General features: G+C 36.4%; 3 protein-coding genes across 3 annotated transcripts in view; 1 reads left to right on the top strand and 2 right to left on the bottom strand.

The window, feature by feature from the left end:
* The window catches only part of LOC115065799 (uncharacterized), a 216,590-nt gene that overhangs the window by 28,352 nt on the left and 161,490 nt on the right, over positions 1 to 26,748 (bottom strand). Inside the window, exons 2-5 of the mRNA XM_049455232.1 lie at positions 18,595 to 18,651; positions 15,050 to 15,193; positions 6,998 to 7,191; positions 3,774 to 3,870 (exon numbers count right to left, since the gene is read on the bottom strand). Coding sequence (XP_049311189.1) covers positions 3,774 to 3,870; positions 6,998 to 7,138 — 238 coding nt within the window. The 5' untranslated portion in view covers positions 7,139 to 7,191; positions 15,050 to 15,193; positions 18,595 to 18,651. The remainder of the gene's footprint in view (positions 1 to 3,773; positions 3,871 to 6,997; positions 7,192 to 15,049; positions 15,194 to 18,594; positions 18,652 to 26,748) is intronic.
* LOC125778314 (protein spaetzle-like) lies at positions 1,001 to 1,990 on the bottom strand. Its single transcript, XM_049455227.1, has one exon. The coding sequence runs from the start codon at positions 1,768 to 1,770 to the stop codon at positions 1,099 to 1,101; it is 672 nt and encodes a 223-aa protein (XP_049311184.1). The 5' UTR covers positions 1,771 to 1,990; the 3' UTR covers positions 1,001 to 1,098.
* On the top strand, positions 4,328 to 5,639 carry LOC125778313 (protein spaetzle-like). Its single transcript, XM_049455225.1, has one exon. The coding sequence runs from the start codon at positions 4,705 to 4,707 to the stop codon at positions 5,479 to 5,481; it is 777 nt and encodes a 258-aa protein (XP_049311182.1). The 5' UTR covers positions 4,328 to 4,704; the 3' UTR covers positions 5,482 to 5,639.

Genomic DNA, 26,748 nt, shown 5'->3' with positions numbered 1-26,748 from the left:
ACTTTGAAAATTTCATTATTACTGAGCTGAATTTTCCACTCACATCAGCAAGTAAATTACGACAGGTAGTTTTCCAGAGAGCAACGCCTTCAAAAATTGATGTTGAATTCAATACAATGGTATGTGCAATTGTACCTGTTGAACGAAATCCGGAACAAGGGACAGTACATTTAGCAGGCACTTTTTTGTGCCAGAGATGTTTTATTATTATTGCTAAAGTGTTGGCTCATCAAATCTCACAACTACTACTAAGGTAAAACGACAGTTTCTGTCTTTTTGGCAAAGAGTTTAGGAATATACTCGTATTTTTATGTTATTCGTTGCAAATTTTCCATACCTTTACAACAATTTCTTTTTCCGAAATACTATTTCAAGTTTTTAAAATCTTTCTATTTAAAAAGTTTTGGTTAGGTTTTATCCTCCAAATTTTAATAGATGTTTTCCTACGTTCAGCATAAACACTTTCGTTTCGCCCTTTAAGCATTTGGTATTGTTGTGATAAATACTATAACATCTTGTTCAATCTTGCAAAAAATCTTTAATTTTCTTAAAGTCCTTAGAAAGCATCTGACTATTGCCAATACTCCGCTGATTTCGGAATTTACGTACGAATTGGTTTCAAAGTAAGATGACCAGCTTCTGTAACAAATCCTTTATCCCTGTGTAGGAAAATCTGTCTTATTCTATCTAAATTTCATTTATGAAAGTCAGAGCAAGAGTTGGGGCCAAAAGCATGTTTGTGACAGGTAACCAACAATATTTAAAACTTTATCTGTATATTTGTTCTTAAAAATTCTGTTGGAAACCCAGTTTGGTGCAGTATGAGCTACATAAATGAAATCCAGAAAATTCTGGCGTCCCATAAATATTTGTGGTACAATACGTATATATTCTTAAATATTAATTATTAAATATTTATTTAAAAAAAAACCGCCTATTTTTTGAACGCTTTATTAATTTTTTAGTATCTATCTATTTTTTTAATTTTCGTATGACTTCACATTCAAAATAGCAACACAACTTAAAAATTTAACAACAATTTCTCAAAACTTACGCTATTCTCATTATTATTTTTTATTCTTATAACTAAGTATAATCTCAATTCGAGCTCATGATACATTCACAGATACTTGGTAATTTAACCATTTCTTCTTTCATCGCGCCGTCCTTCAACACAATCAACTTTCGATAGATGAAGTTTTGTTTACATTTCGGTATATCCTCCAGCGGCAGGGTACTATTCTCTTCGCCAGGTCGTTCCTCATTTTCGCATTCCTCTACTAGAACACCTTGCTTATGTTGCTCATGTTGCACCACCAATAACCACTTGGCATCCTCTGACATCGCACCTTCCGGATAAATCAGGTTTGTTATGGTATTGCAAGGTTTCTTCACCACCTCGATCTCCATACGAGTTGCTATATTCAGCGGCATCGCCATATCATCAGTGAAATATGCTCTGAATTTTTCGAACTCTTTTGGGTCGATTTTGTCTAGACGTGTGGCCTCCATATAATTTTCAACCTCCTTGCAATATGACTTTCCAGCGCGACGTTCGGCGCAAACGATTTCGTCATCTTCCAGTTCTTCTCTTGCTACTCCAGTGTTATATACCATAAGACCTTCGTCAATTTTAAAAATGCTCTGTAGTTTTTTCATAATGTCCTTAGAAGCTTCAGCACTAGGCGCAGGTCTAGCGCTGGTTTGAAAAACTATCAGGAAGAATATTTGCATTTTAAGCAAGAAGCTTAAATTCGTGGTCATCTTCATATTAATCCGACGTACTTTTGATCTGTTGATATTGTGGTTCTTAGTAATGAGTTTTTAGCTGTGTGTTTTACTGTCAACTTAGCGCTAACGATTGACGTCTCGAGTCGATTTGCAGCTCATTTTATAGCTGGACGCGCAGTAATGCATATACAATATTTTTTTACCTACGCAAGGTTTTGAAAGAGGAAAGGGTATTCCCAGCTACTTAAGGAATTTCGCTACGGCTAGGAAAACCACAGTCGCGTTTGCTTGTAACTTAGTTCTGTCATTGTTCTGAAATTGTGGATTTTTTTGGTAATTATCACAAGGCCTCAATACTTTGGTTTGACGTCAACCATTTCATTCTTCCATTTTTTATTGAATCCTATCCCAAGAACTATTGTCGTAATGTACTATACATAATATGTGATGCTCCGAGTGTGAAAAAGACTGCAAAATGTTCAATATTCCAAGTGAAATTAAGTTTGGACAAATCATCACTGCACTCTATTTTTATGGAACAAATCGAAACAGTCAAATCGATATCGACGTAAGCTTCTCTTTCCTTTTTATTGAGATCATTATTTGTAAAAGAACCACATTGGTCCAAATGAAGACGATTATCTTATTTTGATATTACTTTAGATCTCACTCTTTGCATCCTCGGTATCCTAAACATTTTATCAACATGATCTGCTCATTTTCCAATCATTGACAATTCTCTCACGGTGCCGTGCGAGATTTCGAGATATAACAATATAACCTCTTGCAGAATCTGGTACTAGACGCGACGAAGCGTTAATGTATTTTCTTAATTCTCACAACCGTTATGTATGGTGTGGAAAATTTAATGCGATTGAGAAGTAATATATTTAAAGTGGCTACACCGTTAGCCAATTCATACTGGCCTGCCAGCAGTAACGAAATTAGCGGCATGAAATTGTATATTTAGTAGTTTGTAGCTGGGGAACGGCAGTGTAAATTTACACCCCAAACGAATCAATGTTTTCAAGGCTATTTTTGCATGTGTGCCTACACGGCATATGGCTATGTAAGCAGCTTCACATAAGTAAGAGGATCATGATTTCCTCGTTGAAAGTTGCAGTTTTACTGTTCAACTGGCTACTTTCGTTACTGCACTCCATGTTGGTGGCTTGGCATCGGCCAACATGCATGAGTACGAGGACATAGTAGGTCCTTTAGTTCAATTCATTTGCGTATGTGTAAGTAACGGTCAGCATTTAGCTAAGTTCCTGCATACTTTATACATTGGAATTCTTTGCAATGTCTGTTATTGAGATTCTGTTTAAATGGATGGTTCTGTGTAGTCGGATTATGCGTATTTTGCGAGTGATAGTCATAAATCTATCCTGTGTGGTACCGTTGTATTGAGTACTAAACTTAGTTTTGGTGCATTTGGAGCGTATATATCTAGATATTTATTTTGTGGTCGCTCTGAGTTTGCTCAATAGCCAGAAGTTGCACCGAGATTAATCAGGCGAATGCGGTAGTTGCGGCACGATATTGGTTGCAAATTTTGACGAAAACTCACGAGGATCAATGCAGTATGCTACGGTGTATTATCGTGGTTCAAAAACTGAGAACTGTGGGCCCATAATTCCGGCCCTTTTTACGAATAGCTTCGCGCATTCGGCGTATTACACTCAAATAGTTTTCTTGTTGACAGTTTTTCCGGTCCGGTTCTGAAGGTTTCGGGTTAGATTCCGAACACAAAATTTAAGGGCACTTCTTAAATTTCACCCGTGGTAAATATCACTTAATGCACTTTATCGGTCATACCATGTGAATCACTTAATTATTTGGAAATTACTACGAAAATTACTACATCATTTAATCATTTCTTAAGATTATCCAATTAAGCGAGTATCAGTTACATAGATGCTTGTTCGTTCCTTTAACCCAAGTATTCAAAAATTTAAGTTTTCAAGTTATTATAGTGACTTTGTTATAAATAACAGTTCACCGCCAAGTTTTTTAAGAAATATAGTAAAATCTTGACTTACCTTTCGCATATATCGTCGGATTGTAGGCTGCGAATTGACAGGTCGGCATATTTATATTATTCACTAAACCCATTGACATACGAGATACAGATGCGCGCTGAAAAATAAAGAGGATTTTTTTTTCATAAATAGGCGAAAAGATACAGTAATTAATATATGTATATATATATTTTTTCTTTAATAATAACAAAGCGATAACTTCGGTTTCACAGAAGCTATAATATCCTTTATATGTAAATACAAACAATTCTTTACAAGAACTTGATTCAGGTCGTTCACTTTGTATGACAGATATGTACTATAGTGGTCCAATATAGACCGTTCCACCAAATGAAAAGCTTTTTGGATAGAAAAGGCGTACGCAAAAGACTACTCTGCGGCTCTGAATAAACCTTAAGAGCAAAAATCTATTACTTTTGTTAGAGCAAATAAATCCTACAGTATTTTCACCACACGTGTTTTTTTGATATGAGCTGATATATCAAGATATGAATATAGCTTTTAGATACTACTTAAACTCTACATATACTGCTGGCAATGTGATAAATTATAATAAAACAATGAACGTACAGAGTTTTTTGTTCTTCATTTCTGACATAAGCTAATTTTAGATTGGTTTAGGAAAGCCCAGCAGGAGAATTCAAGTTTCCCGACTATTTCGTAAAAAAACCATAACTAAAACTTTCCAAATCTTTTCATAATCATTTCATGGGAATTCCCTTACCTACATAAAAATCTTTAAGTAAAAAGATTTTGTCAAGCTGGTTCAGCATTTGAAAGCATTTGCAGGTGCGAAAATACGTTAATTAATCCTTGAGGTCATTCCGTAATGAAATTATCAATAGCAGGGACTGGGTTTTTCCGAAAGCGAATGTATGTGAACACTTCAGGTCGAGCTATACGAGTATAAAGGGTTGCAAATCGACTCGAGATGTCAGTCGTTAACACTGAGGTGACAGTGAAACATATAGCTAAAAACTCAGCACTAAGAACTGAAAACAGCCGCATATTAAACATTAAATTAAACCTTAGAAAATTCAAGATGACTTCAAAACTACGTTCATTGCTTAAAATACTAACATACTTCCTAATAGTTCTACAAACTAACGCCAGACCTGCGCCCAGTGCTGAAGCTTCTAAGGACATTATGAAGAAACTGCAGAGCATCTTCAAAATTGACGAAGGTCTTATGGTATATAACACTGGAGTGCTAAGAGAAGAATTTGAGAACGACGAAATCGTTTGCGCCGAACGTCGCGCTGGAAAATCATATTGCAAGGAGGTTGAAAACTATATTGAGGCTACACGTCTAGACAAAATCGACCCAAAAGAGTTCGAAAAATTCAGAGCATATTTCACAGATGATATGGCGATGCCACTGAATATAGCAACTCGTGTGGATATCGAGGTGCTGAACAAACTTTGCAATACCATAACAAACCTGATTTATCCGGAAGGTGCGATGTCAGAGGATGCCAAGTGGTTATTGGTGGTGCAACATGCGCAACATAAGCAAGGTGTTTTGGTGGAAGAGTGCGAAAATGAGGAGCGACCTGACGAAGATAATAGTACCCTGCCGCTGGAGGATATACCGAAATGTAAACAAAACTTCATCTATCGAAAATTGGTTGTGTTGAAGGACGGTGTGATGAAGGAAGAAATGGTTAAATTACCAAGTACCTGTGAATGTATCATGAGCTCCATGTGAGATTATACTTAGTTATAAAACGAAAAAAAAATGTTCAGTGTAGGATGGTGTGGGTTTTTTAATACAAAATAACAAAAAAAAAATATTTTAAAGCTTAGGAGAATTTACAACTTTTCGATATTGTTTATGGTAGTGGAACTAATTAAAGAAATGCATAAATAAAATCGATTGATTCCTCTTACATTTATTATAATACAAGGTGTGTTCCAAAGTAAGCAGGACTTAAAAAAACAAAAAATGGTTTTTTTGGCAAAATCAATTTATTTTATCCAAAATAGTCTCCTTCTGCTTCAATACAGCTTTTGCACGGTCCAAAATCATGTCAAACGAGTGTTTCAGCTCGTTGGCCGGTATGACCGCCAGTATGCCTGTGCAAGCCTTTTGAATGGCCCCTACGCACGCTACCGCATAACGCTTTCCTTTCATGGCAAATGCATTTTTCCGAAAAGGAAGAAATCGCACAGTGCCATATCAGGTGCAAACGGGGAGTGGTCAATGGCTAAAATGTGATTTTTAGTCGTCAGTGAATTTGTGCGGAACACCTTTCGTAAGCCCAAATGTTCGGTCAAAATGCGATAAAACGATGTTTTGGAGATGTTCAATTACATTTCCATGAATTTCAATGATGATTTCGGCTGATTTTTGATGAATTCGCTCACAGTTTCGATGGAATTTTTGGTGATCACGGATGATTGGACCACATGTTGACTGTCATTTATGTCCTCACGGCCACTTTGAAAACGTTGAAAGCACTCGTGCACTCTGCTACGGGATAGGCAATCATCGCCATAAAGTTGTTCCATCAATTGATACGTTTCGGTAAAAGTTTTACCAATTTAAAAAAATTTAATGTATATAACACAAACATACTGGCACTTAAAATGTAATAACTTCGCTTCCAATCTATGAAATGTCTTGCAATGTCATCACTGGACAATCGATAAAGATTGCAGAATGTAACGCACCAGTCGACATATAGATGGCGCCAACAGGGGGCGCTAGATTCAAAAAGTCCTGTTTACGTTGGAAAGCACCTTGTAGATTTCTCTCTTAGGTTGTTTAAGTTTCGAGTAAATCATCGGAATAATTCTGTGTTGTGGTGCTATTGATGTAGTGTGGGTGTGAGAAGCACTCTAGTGTTGGGTTGCTTAGAGATATGGCTTAATTGTGAATACTACAGGTTTGTAGAAAAATTTCTGAAATTTTTTTTCGGTTTTCATGAGGGCTTTGTTTATATATAATGTGTTTTAAATTTTTTTGGCATAAACAATGAATGTTGTGTCTCCAAATGAACTTTTCTGATTTAATCTTATGAATTGCATGTCTGAGTTTGTTAAGTAACTTGGCTATCGTTGAAAAAAAATGTATATTGCGCGCGCACTGCCCACATATATATAAGTAATTATAACTAAGAGGACTTCGAAATCTGGTGTAAACTTCACAGCTTAATACAAATGACGGACAAAATAAATAATTTTTTTAATTTCAAAGTTGTTTCCAACCTTATATTACTTACCCCATGTGTTGGTATTGTATCAATATCGACTAGCGGACAGGAAGATCGATGTTGTTGCTGGAATTTCGGTTGATAGGGTTCCAGCATGCGTATTTTACCCCAGCGGTTAAAGAACAGTACGATGGCGCCAACCCAAAGCATCAACACTAGGCCCACAATGATCACCTCTTCCGGTCGTACCACGATTTTGGGACCTTGATGGAGAAATTGAAAAATACATAAAATGATATAAACTTCAATGTTCAAGTAACTCGGGTATACAGGAAAATTTTTAAATATCAACTAACAGTAAATAAAACAAAAAAAAACGTTAACTTCGGTTGCACCGAAGCTAAATACCCTTCACAAATGTCCCTTGTCAAATGTGAAAGTTGTCCATACCAGAACTTGATATGTTGTAGTAGTTCGATACCGGCAGTTCCGACAAATGAGCAGCTTCTTGTAGAGAAAATGACGTTTGCAAAATTTGAAAATCTTAAATCTTAAAAACTGGGGACTAGTTCGTATATATACAGACAGACAAACGGACAGACAGACAAACGGACAGACAGACGGACATGGCTAAATCGACTTAGCTCGACATACTGATCATTTATATATACTTTATAGGGTGTTTCAAACTTCGTGGCAAACTTAATAAAGGGTGATTTTTTAAGAGCTTGATAACTTTTTTTAAAAAAAAAAACGCATAAAATTTGCAAAATCTCATCGGTTCTTTATTTGAAACGTTAGATTGGTTCATGACATTTACTTTTTGAAGATAATTTCATTTAAATGTTGACCGCGGCTGCGTCTTAGGTCCATTCGGAAAGTCCAATTTTGGGCAACTTTTTCGAGCATTTCGGCCGGAATAGCCCGAATTTCTTCGGAAATGTTGTCTTCCAAAGCTGGAATAGTTGCTGGCTTATTTCTGTAGACTTTAGACTTGACGTAGCCCCACAAAAAATAGTCTAAAGGCGTTAAATCGCATGATCTTGGTGGCCAACTTACGGGTCCATTTCTTGAGATGAATTGTTGTCCGAAGTTTTCCCTCAAAATGGCCATAGAATCGCGAGCTGTGTGGCATGTAGCGCCATCTTGTTGAAACCACATGTCAACCAAGTTCAGTTCTTCCATTTTTGGCAACAAAAAGTTTGTTAGCATCGAACGATAGCGATCGCCATTCACCGTAACGTTGCGTCCAACAGCATCTTTGAAAAAATACGGTCCAATGATTCCACCAGCGTACAAACCACACCAAACAGTGCATTTTTCGGGATGCATGGGCAGTTCTTGAACGGCTTCTGGTTGCTCTTCACCCCAAATGCGGCAATTTTGCTTATTTACGTAGCCATTCAACCAGAAATGAGCCTCATCGCTGAACAAAATTTGTCGATAAAAAAGCGGATTTTCACATTTCGAACCGAACACTGATTTTGGTAATAAAATTCAATGATTTGCAAGCGTTGCTCGTTAGTAAGTCTATTCATGATGAAATGTCAAAGCATACTGAGCATCTTTCTCTTTGACACCATGTCTGAAATCCCACGTGATCTGTCAAATACTAATGCATGAAAATCCTAACCTCAAAAAAATCACCCGTTATACCCTGTTTAGGGTATAAATATAGCAAGAGAATAGTTTCAATTTGGCCGCAAAGAAGCTATAATACCCTTATCACGCGCATTTATTATAACACAAAAGGGTATAAGATCGTTAACTTGATTTCGAGGGCTTCGGTTGTATGCAGCTATATGCTAGTCCAATCCAAACAATTTATGCGGAAATTGTAGTTTTTCATACAATGACTTGTTTTTGATCGATTAGTTTATATAGCAGCATGAGCTAAAGTAGTCCGATATTGGCGATTCCGACAAATAAACAGTAACTTAGGGAGAAAATGACGTACGAAAATTTAAGATGAATATTGGCTAGTCGAAAAAGTCTCTTCGTATTTTGTCAATAGATGTCGTTGCAGTCGTATATCTCCAGTGCTACCAATCACATTGTGGGATACCATATGGTGTTGAAAAGGTAAGATTTTAAGCTTTATTTAACCAAAAATATTAAATTCGGGAAAGGTGAAAAAAAGTTACAGCTGTTCAAAAATGAGTGAAAATAATGAGAAAATTCGCTATATATTGAAATTTTTGTATAAAAAAGTGAAGAATGCCACGCAAGCCACCAAGGAAATTTGTGAAGTTCACGGAGACGATGCTGTATCAGTTCGTGTAGTATAACAATGGTTCGCTCGCTTCCGTTCTGGAAATTTCGATGTGAAAGATGCACCTCGCTCTGGTCGACCTATCGTTGAAAAAGTCAATGAAATTATGGAAAAGATTGACCAGAACCGTAACTTAAGCAGCCATAACATCGCTAAGGAACTTAACATTCATCATCAAACGGTTTTGAATCATTTAAAACAGGCTTGCTACAAAAAGAATTCGATGTTTGGGTACCACATGCGTTTTCTAAGAAAAATTGAATGGACCGAATTAACATCTGCAATTTTTTGCTGAAACGAAATAAAATCGAACGAAAATTGGAGCAAATACGAAAATAATGTGTGAAAGAGATCATGACCCAAGCGTGGTGAAGCTCAACAAATGGTCGCAAAGCCATGATTGGCGCTTCGAAAGTTTACGCTGAGTGTTTGGTGGGACTGGAAAGGAGTCATCTACTATGAGCTGGCCCAGCCTTGTCGAATGATTAATTCAGTATTTTACTGCCAACAACTATTGAGATTGAAGCAAGAATCGAAAAAAATTGTCAGAACTGATTATCAGAGGGGACTCGTCTTCCATCAGAACAAAGCTAGACCACACACATCTTTGATGACTCGGCGAAAACTGGGAGAGGTTGGCTAGGAAGTTTTGATGCATCCACCACATCTTGCACCATCGGACTGCCATTTGTTTCGGTCAATGCAGAACTCCCTTAATGGAGTAAAGTTGGCTTCAAAAGAAGCCTGTGAAAAGTATCACAGTTTTTCGCTGAGAAACCAGAAAAGTTTTACACTGATGGAATAATGTCTCAAACGGAAAAATGGCAGAAAGTGGTCGACCAAAATAATACATATTTGTGTTATTAAAGTTCATTACAAATAAAAAAAAATAAGTTGAAGTTTGATTAGAGATACGAAAAGACTTTTTCGACTACCCAATACCTTAAAAACTGAGGGACTAGTTATCGTATATACAATCTTCAGAATAAAAAAATATTCACAATTTTCTTGCGCTTCGCTTTGTGTACGATTTTTAATTAAAAGCGAACGGAAATGTTCAGATTACCAAGAAACCAGTGAATTCCATTTATAAGTGGCTTTTTTTGTACTTTGACAAATGAAGACAAATGAAATGAAAATCACCATTAAAGAAAAACACACAGCTGACAATGAGCGAGTAGTGGTCGCTCATCCAGCTTGTGCTGATGTTAAAGCCAACAATAGCAATAAAGGCAACGAGTCGCATTGCTGCACAAATCACAGCGACGACTTTTAATTACTACCTTAATGGCAGGTAGATATACTGGTAATTTGTTTTAATTACTTGCAAGCGAAGTAACAGTTGCAGGATAATGCGGGAAATCGTAAATTACATAAAATTCAATATACGTACATACATATATACCGTTAATGCGCACGTGTCCAAGTGGAAGATAAATACGAGACGCAGTGCAGGAATACATATGCATATATTTATATTATATATGTACACCTGCTGTCAATGTATGTATAGTTCATGTAAACAGTAGCATATCCTTGAATCGCTTGAAAGTCACATGTGTATGGCTTGAACTTCGTTGCGCTTGTCACCGGCACAACCACTGATGTCTCCGTTGCCGATCACATTACGTACGTTTCTCCTTGTTAACAGTTTCCTTTCAGCACACACACATGCATACGCGTACAATTGTTGGTGTGTACTTTTGAACATATGACTGCAAGTACATGGCAAATGTAATATGTGTTCTACTCGTATATATGCACATGCGAGTGTGTCGTTGCCATTGTATGTGTTGCCACATCACGTGCCACAGCGGTTTGGGTTGAAATTGGGTGCGGCTCGTGCTAAGGCTTTGATCCCTGCGTTCACCTTTGGTCGGAAAAATGAATATAATTTCCGCTGAGTTTTTTTTCGTGTATTTCACTACTCGATTGTCAAACGCATATGTGCCACCGACTTGTTTACATGCTTGCACATAGCGATGAAAAGCTACCCAGCGGGAATGTTTGTAAGTTGGTGAGAGAAAGTTTTTTTTTTCTAAAAGTTTGAATATTCCTTCAAAAAAAAATCGATGATTTTTTGAGCTTTCGCATTAAAAATTAGAAGTTAATATGAGATTTCAGTATAACGCACGCATAGACCAGTTTTGGTTCTTTGTGATACCAGAAGAAGCTCAGTTGCTAGATACACGAGCAGTAGTCATCCTTTAGGATTTCTGCGCTTGGCGTGAATTTTGACAGATTCTGCGTGGGGACCCCAGACGCTTACAGCGTAGTCTAGCCAATGCGGGACAAGTGCACATAATGTGCTGCATTGTCTTACTGGTGCCGGTCGTGTGCCGCCACCAGACAGTGGGCAGTTAGTATTCCGCCTAATGATCTTAACTCCGATATGTTCTCTAAACAATTGGACAGCTTGGAAGAAGCAATCCAGAAGCAGCTAGATTTGTCCAAAAATTCTACCAGAAATACGACAGGCTTCACAAATAAATAGTGACTTGCCAGAAGCCCCATGCGCTACATGGGTTGAGAGGTACTTATGAATCAGTAAAGCGACTACCAATACGGTTTCGAGTGTATTATTGTCTTATGATAAGCTTCGAGTTCCTGAAAGTTGAGGACGCTCGGGACTAAATTATATTGTAAGCCTCATATTTAGGTAGGATTGCGATCCACGATATCTTTAGGCAAAACAATAATAGGCCCTGGAGTGCTATTAAGTTCGGTTGAAAACCATCATGTTGTAACGCCACAGTAACGACGCTTATCTCAAAGAATACTCCCATTTGTCGAACAATTTTTAGGTTTTCTATGTTGGTATAATTGTCAAGGAGATCTATGCTAAATTTCACATAGAAATAATCACTAGTGTCAGTGGAATAAAACAATTGGTGCTGGAGAATGGATAATTAACAGTCAGAGAGCTACTTAGCATCGTTGGAATATCAAGGGGATCAGGGAAAACCATTTTGTAAGATCATTTGTGCCTAAGAAATGAGAACGCACGGTTGGTTCCAAAATCAGTAAATTTTTTGGAAAAACAGCGTCGCGTCATCGTCTGTGAAAACAGGATGTCATGAAACGTATTATTACTTACGATGAGTCTTGGACCGAATTGCGTGGCAAAGGTGACCCGAAGTCGAGAAAATCACGTCGAGAAAATCACGTCGAGAAAATCACGTCAAACTGTCAACATACATATATACGAGTATATAATATCATTCATCATATTCGCCTGATTTATCTCCGTGTGACTTAGAGCTATTCAGCAAATTTTTACGACCACTCCGGGGAAACCGTTTTGAGTCAATTGACAGCATTAAACGCGAATCACTATGCACATTGAAGGATAATCCGAATATTGACTTTAAAAACTTTTAGTTTTGAATATATGTATGAATAGTAATGTGCTTAAATATAATCACATTTAATTGCACTCTTTCAAAATGCAGTCCAATGCTAAATTTCCTGCGAGGTAATTAATTATATGGTATATTTGGTCGCACATAACTGCATGTCTTCCTATGTACCCTCTCATTTTTTTCATATTTTTTTAACTTTTTGTTATTTACTTTTAACTCGACACATATTTCACGCATTTTCTTTTTGGAGTATTTCAAAAGTACCACTCAAATCTCCTTTTCCCCACTTCAGACACTGTTTACTGCATTGTACTTATGTATTTACTGCATTTTCCCTTACTGATTTACTTCTTTCCTTGCTTACTTTGTTCTTTGGTGACCGCTGCTTGAAGTTTTACACGAACGAATCCGTAAAATTTAAAGCATTTGCAGTTGTGGAGTGGGCTGTATTTCGACTTCGCTTAAAACTACATTTGGAAGCGGCTTTCTAGCACTTTTAATTTGTTGGAAATACAAATACAAAGCGAACATAAAGGACGAAGTGTATACAACTGATACATCCTTTATAATTTTACTTTTCGTTCGTTTGCACATTTAATTTTCGTGCTTTACAGTTATTTCTATTTGCTTAGCCGCCGCAAGACACAATTTTTCTTTGGTGCTTTAATATGTAAAGCAAATAATAATAAAATAAACAGAGAATAAAGAATTTGAACCAATTTGAGAGCGCGTGGTATTACCAAAGCCAGAGAAGGGATAAAGCCCAGAGCCAATTACAACAAATTCTTTTTAGTAATGTTATAAGTATTATTGATGTAGTGGCCAAGGTTTGGCAAATAATAATTTAGAACAAGGGGTCGAGACGAGAAGAAGAGAGCTTGAGAAAAGGCAGCTGTTGAAACTGAAGATTTCCTAAAATCAGGAATTTAGTGATGTCATGTTAGGATGGGAGTTTGGGGATAGTTGCAACAATGTTTTGCTCTGTTAAACTTATCAAATCGTTTTGTCCAACTTATACCCTAATGACTAGGAAATACTAGATTACAACTATTCCAAAGAACTTGAGGCAGTTTTATGTGAAATTATATCGAACCAATTCGAAAACTCTTTTTGTTTTGGAATGCTAAAAAAATTGCTCAAAACCCCAACACTAAACATAATTTGATAGAATAAATTATTTTTATTGCAACAAATAAGTTGTAAAATACTAAAGTGCTGTTTTCGTAAAAATATTTAATGTCTACAAACAAAATTATTAATTAAAAGAAATTTCTAAATATTACACTCTTATGAATAAACATTCGATCATCCCAGGTAAAGTTGAATTATTTGTTCTCATCTCCTAACCTCGGCAAAGCTTTACTTATAAGGGTGGCGGCGCAATGATACTCGACGACGAGGTTTTCTGGTTTTACAGGTCATCTGTCTCTGTGACTCTTCTTGTTTGGCATTTTTTATACAGATAGCGAATGTTCTATCCCAAGTACATACAATAGGTTTCTTATGTGACTGTAACTTCGATTCGCATTCCTTAGAAAGTGAAACCAAATTCTCCGTGTTGTTGTCCGTAGGTTTAGATGCACCTTCTTGGCACATAGCATATGCTCGATCCCATGGATACGAAATGGGCTCCGTTTGTGACGCTTTCGTGGACTTTTGTTTCTTCGGAGTTGTAGTGGCTCTTACTGAAACTAAATTCTCAGTATTATTGTCCGTCGGCTGAGATGCATCTTCCTGGCATATAGCGTAGGCTCGATCCCATGGATAAGAAATGGGCTCTTTATGTGGTCGTCTTTTGGATATTTGTTTCCTCCTAGTTGCAGTGGGTCTCTCCGAAGCCAAATCCACCGAATTACTGTCCGCAGGCTGAGTCAATGGATAGGTTGTCGGCTTCTCAGCACGGCAAAGGTTTTTTGATTTAGGTTTACGCAGCGAAGGTGACACAGGTTCATCGCTTAATACTGGAATAATAATAGTCAGATCAGGTTTTGTTGAAGTAACCGTATTATGCTGGCTTGGCAACGTTGTACTATTTTTAACATTGGAAGCACATTTTTTCGAATGTTGAATACCCATTTTTAGAGAGTTTGTTCTGAGTTTGGCACGATGTGACTTGAAGAAGCAAAAGCTGACTATGGCAATGCTCGAGAGCACTCAACCTTTTATAGCCGAAAAATATTCAACTAGTGTTGAGAAAAGTTTTGGTTTTTAAAAAGTGTTGAACTTGCGCAGGTAAAAAAAAGAATATAGGTAGAAAAAAAAGGCAGGCGTTACTTTATTGTGTTACACCCGGAGTTATTAAAGTCTGTCCTCGTTCTCTTTATACCTACTGTTAGTAATTATCGTCTTTAATGATTATAGCATTCATCAGAATTTAAGTCTATGAAAATTGTGGTTTTTGAGTTTCTGGCGGTTAGTATAAACATTTGAGAACTATTATATTTATTTTGCCATACAAAAGTTGTATAATTATTATTTTAAACTTACCACTCCCCGCTAGGGTGGAATTCAGTGGAGTTAAATTGGTCACATCTTCGCTGCTGTTGAGATAATCTGTGTTCGTTGCTGAGGCAGAGCCAGTCTCTTCGATTTCCACAATAAAATTTGGACCATTCCAACCAGAGCCCCATTCTTAAATTGAAAACAATACAAATTAATTATGAGAATTATATAAGTGACCATATTAAATTAGTAATTTATGAGTAGAGTATTGTTATTTTACTTCTGTCTTGATGCCGATGTTAAAAATCAATAAGAAATGGGCTCTTTAATTTTTAAAAGTATTCAACATAAAAAGTATGTTCAGGTAGTAAAAAATAGAGGCAAAGTCAATTGATCTTGATTCAGGCAATTAAGGTATGAAATTGTTTTTTAAATTTAGTTACAACCTGTGCTTTTTAAGGTATTTAAGGTTAGATCAGTGTAAATTAGTGCCTTTATAAAAGCCAAAAGCCATAATCGGATTACTGCCACGCCCACAAATCTCCATTAACCGAAAACATATAAATTGCTATGAAATTGTTTTTAAATTTAGTTACAACCTATGCTATTTAAGGTATTTAAGGTTAGATCAGTGTAAAATAGTGCCTTTATAAAAGCCGTAATCGGATCATTGCCACGCCCACAAATGGCCATTAACCGAAAACATATAAAGTGCCATAACTAAGCACTAAATTAAGTAATAAAGCTGTAATTTGCTAAGGGGGATCACAGTAATTAGGGGCACTTGTAGGTAAAAATTTTTGAAAAATTTGCTCTGGCCCCGCCCTCTAATTACTTTTATATATATAGGTATATCTCATAAACCACTGAAGCTACAACAACCAAATTCCCCGGAACGAATAATATCAATAATGTGAAAATGGATGAAATCGAAGGAAAACCGAAGGTCACTCCCCACCTAACGGTAATCTTTAAAACTACAAAAAGCGTGATAAAACAGAATCTAAATACGCCAGAGATGCTAAAATTTACTGCCGGGATGGTGTGATAAGGCTTTGTAAGAGCGAGGGTGAAAATTGTACGATGGGCGTGGCACCGCACACTTTTTAGTGTAATCCCATCTTTCGGCACCTGACTGCCCGATTTCGACAAAATTTGGTATGTTGAATTTTTTTCACATTTCTATGACGAACCGGACCAATACTTCCATTAACCCCCATATACGTAATAGAAAGACAATTGAGCTTCCTGGTGACTTTATATATCATATATCGGCCAATATGTGAGCTATCTCAATGAAAATGAGTTAGCGTGCTTTACCCTGTCTAACTTTGTGCCTAAAATAGATAAATTTGAGGGAGAACTTGACTTACTTCTTATATAACTAATATCAGGGTTTTCGAACATTACTTGGATTTTGATCTTCAGGTTTCCGTTTCACACCAAAAAGTATTTCCCTGGTTTTGATTCTTGTAAATTTGCAGGAGTATAAAATTTTCGGTTGCACCCGAACTTAGCCCTTCTTTTCTTGTTTTTACCTGCGTTTGTTCCTCTCTAAACAACTTGAGATTACTTAGGGAACTGCAAAGGGAGTCTATTTGTCTATTTGTAATAATTTGGTTTTGTACCCTTAATAGCGTATAAGTACTAAGTTTACTAAGAAGTTTGTAACGCCTAGAAGGAAACGTCGAAGACTCCATAAAACTTGTACATATGTAAATAATCAGCGTGACAATCTGAGTCGATTTAGCCATGCCCGTCTGTTTCTATACATATTTATATGCGAGCTAGTCCCTCAGTTTTTAAGGTTGGTACGCAGCTCTCAAGTAATTGCTCAAGAAAAAAAATACATTATTTCTCAAGTAATTTTGACAGCTGGTTACGCATTGTGAATGATTCACATTAGAAGAGCAAGAGAGAATAAACAAAGTAAACAAACTTTGTGCGTATGTATGTATGTGTGTGGTAACACAAATATTTTCATTGAGATTTAAGGAATGTTGTTGATGATTGGTTGGTTTTATACAACATTTCAAAATGGAATATACTTTATAATAATGATTTCAACTAATTTAGGATGAATTTGACGATTACTTCGAATTTCCCTCAAGAAACAATTGCTGATTTGATGTTTCTTCGCAAAACCAGGTTTGCCATATTCACATTTTATTGAAAAAAAAGTAATGAAAATTAGTACTAGATTTCTTGAGAGCTGCGTACTAGCACAAGTAACTTTATCGCAGGAACGTTTCTGGACCGTTTCTTAAGCGTTTTTTTATATGAAGCTTTTACGTTTCTTGAGAGCTGCGTACTAAGCTTTAAGAGTGAAATTTTGCACATGCCCTTTTCTCCTCAAGAGTTTGCTCACTTGTATATGGCTGTCATACAAACTGACCGATTAAAATCAAGTTCTTTTATGAAAAATTTTTACTTAAAAATTATTTTTCCAAAATTTCCTACGGTTATTGTTCCTATGATTGTTGTTGATCTCGACATTGTTTATATCAAACAAAGTGACATGGAAAAAATTGTTTTACAGGTTATTATATTTTGGATCAAAGTTACAATGTCATTATATTAGTAATTATAATATTGAGTTTAAAACAAGTTGACCCATCTTAATTCACTTTTATTACACATTTTTCTCGTATAGAAACATATTTTATGCTGCTTTGAGTTCGATAGGCTAGATGGTTGATCCACAGAGATCACATGTAGACGTAGTCCATTGTGAAGCCATAGAAACTTATATTATAAAATAGCAAATGCTTCTTAGTAGCTAGTACAAATTTGCACAGACTTTTAAATTCTATTCCCGCCAGTTCGGTGAGAAGTCTGAAAATATGCGTTCTCTAGTTTATAAGTCTTTACGTCCCAAACGCGGTACAGTCAAGAAGGAAGTGTTGAGTTCTTTCCACATCTTCTCCTTCCATAATTACCAGCCTTATAGCGTAGACGAAAATATGGCAATGGCTTGTTAAAGGCCTTACTGAGGGCTAACAAATCACAAGATCTCTAGCGGTTCTAGGGTGTCTTTCCTTGCAGCTGATCAGCTTTACAATTTCCTGCCATTTCGCTGTGACCTGGCACCTATTCCAATCTTATCATAAATACATTCGATGCTATTGATAGTGATTTCAAGGCTAGTATCAACGCTTTGCTATCTGGCCACGTCTCTGAAGGAGGATGCACTCTCGAGCACTAAATCTACTGATACCATAATGGCTACAACCTCTGCTTGGAAAAACTGAAATAGTCAGCTGGAGCTGACAGAGAGCTCCTGACTGTAAACCCCTCTACCAACTTTCCCCTCAAGCTTTGACCCACACGTAAATAAGCTCATCCCGCCTCTCTCCTCCATTCATAACTCCTTCGCCGGTATAATGGCAGAGAAGAAGCCGCCATTGGTGTTGTGAGAGTATTTTCGATTGTTCAGACATATGTATATTCATTTCTTAATTCTTTGTTCTATATACTATGACTTCTAGAGGATAGATACATTTTTAGAGAGATTTTATAAAGCTGCCTTTGGTGAAAGTGTGTTGAAAATTCTATACGTGCTTATTATGTATAGTACAGGGATATCTTACCTTCTGAAACTCCTGGCGTTGGTTCTGCCCGTGCTAATAGTTTCTCCAGTTTGATAACTGCAAAAAAAAGACAGAAAATGTATTAAGTCATGTTAAAATAATATGTGAGAAAGATTCTTCATAATATTTGGTTTTAAAAATTCTAAAGGACGTTAACGAAGTGCAGAGATTATATTCGTAGAATAATTGCTGAAAAACCAACATCGCATACTCCTCAAATATTTTAAATTGTATGCCCAAGCTGTATGCTTACTGGGTTGCTCTTTCACACTTTCTGCATTGCATTGTCTATTTTATTTTTTTGCAGTAGCGTGAAATTTCACAGAAAACTTCTACTCTTACTGCATATCGTACTAACACAGAGAAACATGTGTGTTTTCTGAATAAATATATAAATATATAAATAGTAAATTTGTTTGCTTGGGATTTTCTCTAGTGCGCAACTTTTATTATCACCTTTCCCAAAATGCTTGTTAGCAAAATGTCCGAAATACCGCAGTGAGACAGGTGTTTGTGGTTGAAAAGTTTCTGGTTGTAAAGCAATTTAATGGTCAACAAAAATTCTACGTATCCAAAACCACATATTAGGCAAAGCTTACACGTTGCAAAAACTTTGGCACAAAAAGTATCAACATTGTGATGGCGTAAAATGTAAATCCTGCTTTGAGGTGGAATAAGTAAGGAAAACTTGTTTTTGGATTCTTATTGGACATTTTGCCAACTGTTAATCGGAATATTATTTATTCTTATTAGACAACAGGGTGTTTCAAGTATCTATAGTTTTTTGGTTACTTTGAAAAATTAGTGTAAAAATCTTTCTATCTGGGTAGTATGTTCCTGTGTTGAAAGCCTTGGGTGAACAGTGATATGCATTGTGATAAAAAACGATCCGAAAATTGTAAATAAAACGCAAAATATTTAATTATTCATCAATATTCATTTTGTTTTATTTTTCTGTCACAATATATGTATTTACTCCGAAGATTGTTCAAGCACAGTTTTAACGTCCAACCTCAACTTGACCTAGTCAGATTTTTAGTTGAAACCTCAGCTCAGAAAACTTCTTTTGCAAATATTACTGATCTTTATCACGTATTGTTTTTCACATGATTCTAAGTTTATAAATTCACTGAAATATGGATGTAAGAAAGAAGCTATGTTTGTACTGGTATAATATCCATAGCTATTTCATATATTTTGGTCTTTCAATGGATTGTTAATACAGGATTTCCATTAGAGCTTTTACCATATATCTTATTTGTTTTATACCCCTTTCCAAGCTCTTTCTAAAAGTCATTCTTTTACTTCACTATGAAAATAATGGCTCAAGGAGCACAAGACTATTTTTAAGAATTAAAGCAAAATTTAAAACAACAACTTGTTTCAAAGTGTGATCCAATTCAAGATTCCATACTTTTTTAAAGAAAAATCATAGCGACTTAAAATTTTATGGGGAATGTTTATTATCATTTGAAAAATCATTCTTTGGCATTTTTTTGAAGATTAACTCTTTCAAATGTTGGCCGCGGCTACGACTGAAAAGGTTCATCCTTTGAGTCTAATTTTCGATGACTCGTTCGATCATTTCGACCGGTTTCTGTCGAATGACTTTCGTAAAGTTTTGCTTCAAGGCATGAATCGAAGCGGGATTGTCCACATGGTCTTTAGACTTTACAGATCTCCACAGGAAAAGTTCGAACGTTGTGATATCACTCGACCGTGGTGGCAAATTGACAATCGAAATTAATTGATTGATGCGATGTTTGGAAAGCGGCACCATCTTGTTGAAAAGAAAAGTAGCCGAGATCACCAGATTCAATTCATCATTTTTAAACAAATATGGACCGATGATTCCACCAGCCCACATACCAAACGAAATCTTGTGGTTGATATGGCAGCTCTGGAACAGCTTTAGGTTTTTCTTCGTCACAAATGCGGCCATTTTGCTTGTTTACGTACCCATTGAGACAGAAATGGGTTTCATCGTTGAACAATATTTAGGCCTGAAAACGTCGGATCTTCTTGGAACTTTTCAAGAGCTCATAGAGCGAAACGATGCCGCTTTGAAAGGTCGAGACCTCTGGAAATCAGCTGCGGTATCACTGGAATTTAGTATTATTCACAATGAATTGCTAATTAACTTCTGTAAATGCACACATTTTAATTTATTTGATAAAAAAAATGACTCGTCAAAAAATATTCAGAAAAAAAATATATTTTCAAGTTTTTTCTGGGGGAGATTTTTTGAACTTGAATCACCAAAGAATACAAGGAATCAAATATAAAGAAAATGCATGCTCATTTTCGAGCCAAAATTTGCGGCTTGACACGTCACTCCAGAGAAATACAGAGAAATTTGTAGTTAAATAGATAAATCACAATTGGAGACCAAGAAATTATCGCCTAAATTATTGTGTGACTCCAGGAAAATGACGCGGTCACAGCAAAATTCAACAAAACTGTTCGCAACGCTTAAAAGGCGGCGGCGAGGACATTGGCATTGCCTACTCAGACATTATTCGTGTAGATAAAATCTAGTGGGCAGCAATTATATGCGACTGCGGTGCGTACAATTATCCTTACAAGTAAAAAAAACCAAGACACAATAACAATAACAACAAAGCTGCTATGTGACGACAATATAATGACAATAGAGCGTTGAGTGGCGAGCTCTTGAAACCGGCCAGAGGTCATTGTCGACAAGTGCAACGACACAAATTATACAATGGCCAGAAGGACTTGTCAAGAAGCGGAGTGAAGGATGCATCAAGCAGCTAAGAATGTGAAGTGCACCACTCAGCAAGTCAGTTGCGTTCAAATTTGCTGTCTAGTATATATACTGCTATGTAACTATATATGTATGTATATATGTACTTATATACGATATACGTATGTGTGTATGGATTGTAGTTATTTAAGGATATTCGCCTTTTTTGCTTCCTCATATATTTCTTGTGTTATGTACTCACACTTACCTGCTGCCGACCAATGCAGCATGTACATACATACGCACAAAGGCAGCCGACTGTCGCGAAATGCCAGTCTGCTTGTCGCCAACAGCAAAAGCAAAGGTGTGCAAGTGCACATAACCGCACGCACACATACATACAATAACCACATGAATATACATTAGTCTGTTTGTATTTGTATTTGTAGCTGAGAAGGCAACCGTTGGCATGTGTCTGCTAGTCGGAAGTGTTGTTGCCACTGCGCAACAGTAGCGCGCCGGGATATATTAAGTGGCCATTAGTTGTCGTGGCTCGCACCAGCCACTGCTCAGACAGCCATACACATCCGGTGTCATTGCACACACATACATACACACTTGACTGCATATGTTTATGTAAGCGTTTACTTATGCTATTTTTAAGGCTAGAATGTGCTCATCAATTTGAGGGCTAGCTTTTTGTCTGCTGCCATTTCCAGTGCGCCAATGCGGCGAGTCACCTCCGGTGCTTGACATGGCGCCTTGGCGGTGTCGGCGACTTGTTGCGTGCTGCAGGTGTCGATGTGTAACGCCCTCAAGTACGGTCGCCTATTTGGCACGTTGTTTCAACTAATTAGTGCAACTGATTCTATCATTTCTTGTACTTTCTGCAGCCGCTAAGTCTTGTAATGGAAATAAATGTGCGGTAAAAGTATCTTAAAAATAGAACGCAAAGATCGTACAGCAGTTCTTGGGTATGTGCAACGGCTTAAATTAGAATATTTCAACCATCTTTTAAACGTATTTTTCCCGAAACAGCATTTTTTGAGTTTACTGCCATGATTTCTCAGAGAAAAATGAGCCGATAACTATCAAAGTTTTCTGCATAACCTACCAGGTTTTGTTCTGATCAAAGGCTGGCCAACAAACGACCAAAACTCGAGATAAAATGCATTTTTTAAACACCGCCATCTTGGTAGTTTTTGATATTTTTTTGTCATTGATAATATCAAGGTCGAAATCACTTCAGGACATTTGTTTTAGTGGTCCTGTGTAACTTAACTGTATGTTATTCAGTACAGTACAGTATTGGACGCATTATATTAACCGACGAAGTCGAATTACAACCACGACTGTGTATTCCATATGGGAACATCACAATTTAATATATCTTATAATTCATTATACTGTATATAAATCAAGAGCTGAGTGTCAGTGACGTTATCGAAATAAAGCCTTTCAGATATAATACTTTAAGATACATATACCATCTCTCATATGTGCAACCCACAGCACATGACCGACTATTTACTGCAAATATCGGTCAATCTGCAAAATATATTATTGAAACTTAGAGTTAATTTTTTTCCGATAATAATGTGCCCTTATATCTAACATACATAGGTAATTCGGGTGAATATTTTCCTAGCCTCCATATATCTAATATAAAAATTTCCAACTTCTTTTTGACTTTATACAATGTAAGTATATCGGTCAATAAACTCACATATTATTAACTTTATGAATACCAGAAAGTACTTTATATACAAATTTCAAACTTATGGATGGGTTTATACCGTATGTATCGGACAATCTGTAGGATTTAAAGGAATTTGTAGGAATTAAATGAACGTATAATATTGGCTTTATCTTTATCAGATTCGTCGAAATTTTCAAAAACCCGTTGAAGTAAAAAATATTGCTGCCGATCGAAAAAGTACTGTGAAGATCACTATTTGTCGGTTCCAAGACATTCTAAAAAATTGGGACTGTCCGAAATTACAACCTGGCGGTTTTTACGAAAGGATTTATGCTTGTATCCATAGAAAATTGTTCTCACTCAAGAACTGAAGCCATTGGCTCACCGTAAATGTCACGAATTTGCTGATTTCGCTTTGGAACAACATGAAAAGGATAAAAAAAAATCATTGTCTCCGATGAAGCTCTCTTCCGTCTAAGTGGTGCGGTCAATCATTACATTTACCTAAGTTAATAGTTTGGTGCGATTTTTGGTCTGGTGGAATCCTCGGTCCGTACTTCTTTCGAAATGAAGCTGGTCTTGGCACAGAAGGAAATATGGTAATGAAACTCACAAAGTATGAGTTAATACGATTCCAAATATGATGGCAATTCATTCTCCTTTCATTCGAATTATGTAACGGGTGATCCTAGTAGAGGTAGTTTAGCTGTTTTGGACAGTTCACCCTTGAGTCGTGTTAAGCTATCATGTTATGTTTATTTGAGAATTGATTGGCATTTCGTCTTGGAAAGACTCTCGATGGTCAACAAGTCAGCCTACTAAGCGTACTATTCTCAGCACCCTCACCTATCTTGATACCCAGCATTCATTGCTACATAATATTCGATCGAATATACCACATCCAGTACGCGGTGAAGAAAATATAGCAGCGTAGCTGTTCATAGCAACTCGGACTGACGGAAGGAGGAACTCGGAGCATTTTAAGTTGAGATCTTAAATTGAAAGCGTACAAAATACAGTTTGTGCAAAGACTGAAGCCGATCAACCATTCCAGGTGATATCGCTTCGCTCTATGGGCTCTTGAAGAGTTCCACTTCCCACACATTGCATCAATTAATGGATTTATTGAGAGACACATCGGTGAGCAGATAATTTCACGTCTAGGGCCGTTCAATCGGCCACCAAGATCGTGTGATATCACACCGTTAGACTTATTCCTATGAAGATATGTAAAATTTAAAATCTATGAAGACAATCCCAATTCGATTCATGCTTTGTAGTAAAACATCCCTCGTGTCATTCGTCAGTTACAGTCTAAATGATCGAACGAGTCATTGAAAATAAAAGAGAAGGAATGGACCATCTGAGACCCAGCCGCGACCAATATTTGAAAGAGATAATCTTCAAGAAATAAATACCTAAGAATGTCCTTTCGAATGATAATAAACATTTTTCAATCAATTTGAAGTATCTGTGTTTTTCTTTAAAAAGTAGGGAACCTCGAATTGGATCACATTTTATATTAAGACTTTGTTCTGAAATTTCTGAATTTGCTTGTTCCCTTCATTTTAAACTGTCTGATGTTTAAAAATTTGCCAAAAGACACTTTAATCCCGCTGATTCCAAATGATATATGCCAAAATAATTACAATTACCAACACAACTTGAAAAAAAATGCAGACATAATAATTCTTTTGGTCATTAATGCCAAACACCAATGCAGTTAACAATGAAAAATAGCCGCTTGTTCAGCAAATTTAGTTTAAACAAAAAAGTAAGTATCAAATTACTGTAGCTATCTTATAGAACCCATCGCCAAGCAATTCATCATGAGCCGATTGCGGTCACAAATCCTGAACGCAAATAAATATCAGTAAAAGCAAATTTTGTAATGCAAAAAACAGAAACACAACTGAAAAACATAATACTGAAAAAAACAGCACAAAGCAAAATCTTCAAATGCAAGAAGAAATATTTCAGGCGTAATTAAGATATGGCTCATTTGCCCGAAGACAAGGCGATTAGTGGAGGACAAAAGCAATTTAAATTGTATACTTTGACTTCAAAATAGAAAACACTTACAAACAAAAAGGCATACAACAAAAAGAAACAAAAACACTGGCGAAATAATAAGTAAATGAATGAGTGAAACTGAAAAATTGTTGATAAGCTAAATCGATAGTTGAAAAGTAAATTTCAAATTTCAGGCACGTGTCTAGACAAGACTTAAAGGACTCGTTTTCTTGACATACATTTGGTTATGTATATGTACATTTTTGTCCTTTTTAAGTCATAAATAACGGGCGTGAATACAAATATTTTTGAAATGACATGCGATACAAAAAGTATGACTGTAAATGATTATTTAAAGTTGCATGTGTGTCATATAAGCAAAAAATAATACTCATAACCATTCTCTGTCATATTTATGTCTCTTTATTTTTCTATTTTCGATACAAAGAAGATGACGTGTAAACGAAAATTACAAAGTAAACTTGTTGTCGACTCTTATGCTAATTGGTTTTGGTAATGAGTGTCTCTGTAAATATCTATAAGGTGGTTCATATGGCGTTTATTCACTCGTATGACAATTAATCTTCCACACAATCCGCTCGGTAGAACCTTATACGCGAAGTTGAGGAGTCTTATCCCACGGTAGTGGGCGCAGATTGTGGGGTCTCTCTTTTTGTGGATTGAGCAGAACACACTTAAATTCCAATCGTTGGGCATGCTTTCGTCCGACCATATTCTAAAAAGAAGCTGATGAATGCTCCTTATCAGTTCATCGCCGCCATATTTGATAGTTCGGCCGGCAATCCATCGGCCTCTGCTGCCTTGTTGTTCTTCAGATGGGTAATTGCTATTCAAACTTCTTCATGGTCTGGCAATGGCTCGTCTTCTTTATCGCCATCGATTGGGGAATTGGCTTCGCAATCTCTTGATGTTATGCTTTCGCTGCCATTCAGCAGGTTGGAGAAGTGTTCCATTCATAGTTTCAGTATGATCCGAGTTTCAGTCACAAGAGCCTCTGGAAGTTCTACAAGGCTGTGCTCCGGTCTTGAAACCTTCTGTAAGTCACCGCATCTTTTTGTTAAATTTATGAGCATTATACATTACTTGAGCGTAAAGTTCGTTAAACTACCATATGCACCACCCTGTGCAAAAGTTTCGATCACAATAACGCCGTTCTCTTAGATTTCATCTGTGCGCTTTATCAACCTTTGTCAGCGAAAGTTAATATGTCAAATTTTCACAACAAATTGACATTATTTAAATTCTTGCTGAAAAACTGCAGTCAAAATAAATAAAAAAAAAATGTTTTATTTCAAACAGTCAACAGTTTCTGCTCGCTGCTTCCACGACTTCCAAACATTAATAAAATGTTTGCAAATTGCTCTTGGCCAAAACGTTGTTGTTTTCTGTTGTAAACAGCGCGATTTTTGTTTACCTCAGAAAGTTCGGTTTCACTTCAAAGAGTTCGCTGCTGTTTCGCAGGAATCAAATGTTATCGTTTTTACTTCTTGTTATCCTCCATTTTTTTATTGCAATGTCTGGCTTTGAGTTAGTTCGTTAGCGGTTATATAAGTATGTATAATACTGTACATCAGCACGTGAGTTATTTGAACGCAATCATCGCGAAATCATATAACTCTAAACAAGTTTTTGACATTATATTTATTTGTTTTATGCCATAAACCACATTGCTTCCGTAAACTGGAAGTTAACGAAAAAGTTTCCAGAAGAATGA

This window comes from Bactrocera dorsalis, chromosome 4 (genome assembly GCF_023373825.1).
Source record: "Bactrocera dorsalis isolate Fly_Bdor chromosome 4, ASM2337382v1, whole genome shotgun sequence".
Lineage (NCBI taxonomy): Eukaryota > Metazoa > Arthropoda > Insecta > Diptera > Tephritidae > Bactrocera > Bactrocera dorsalis.
The sequence above is the reverse complement of the archived record's forward strand: the minus strand, read 5'-3'. Positions and strand labels throughout refer to the sequence as shown.

Bases quoted from the DNA above. Each gene is read 5' to 3' on its own strand.
- LOC125778314 (XM_049455227.1), bottom strand. From the start codon at position 1,770: ATGAAGATGACCACGAATTTAAGCTTCTTGCTTAAAATGCAAATATTC.
- LOC125778313 (XM_049455225.1), top strand. From the start codon at position 4,705: ATGTCAGTCGTTAACACTGAGGTGACAGTGAAACATATAGCTAAAAAC.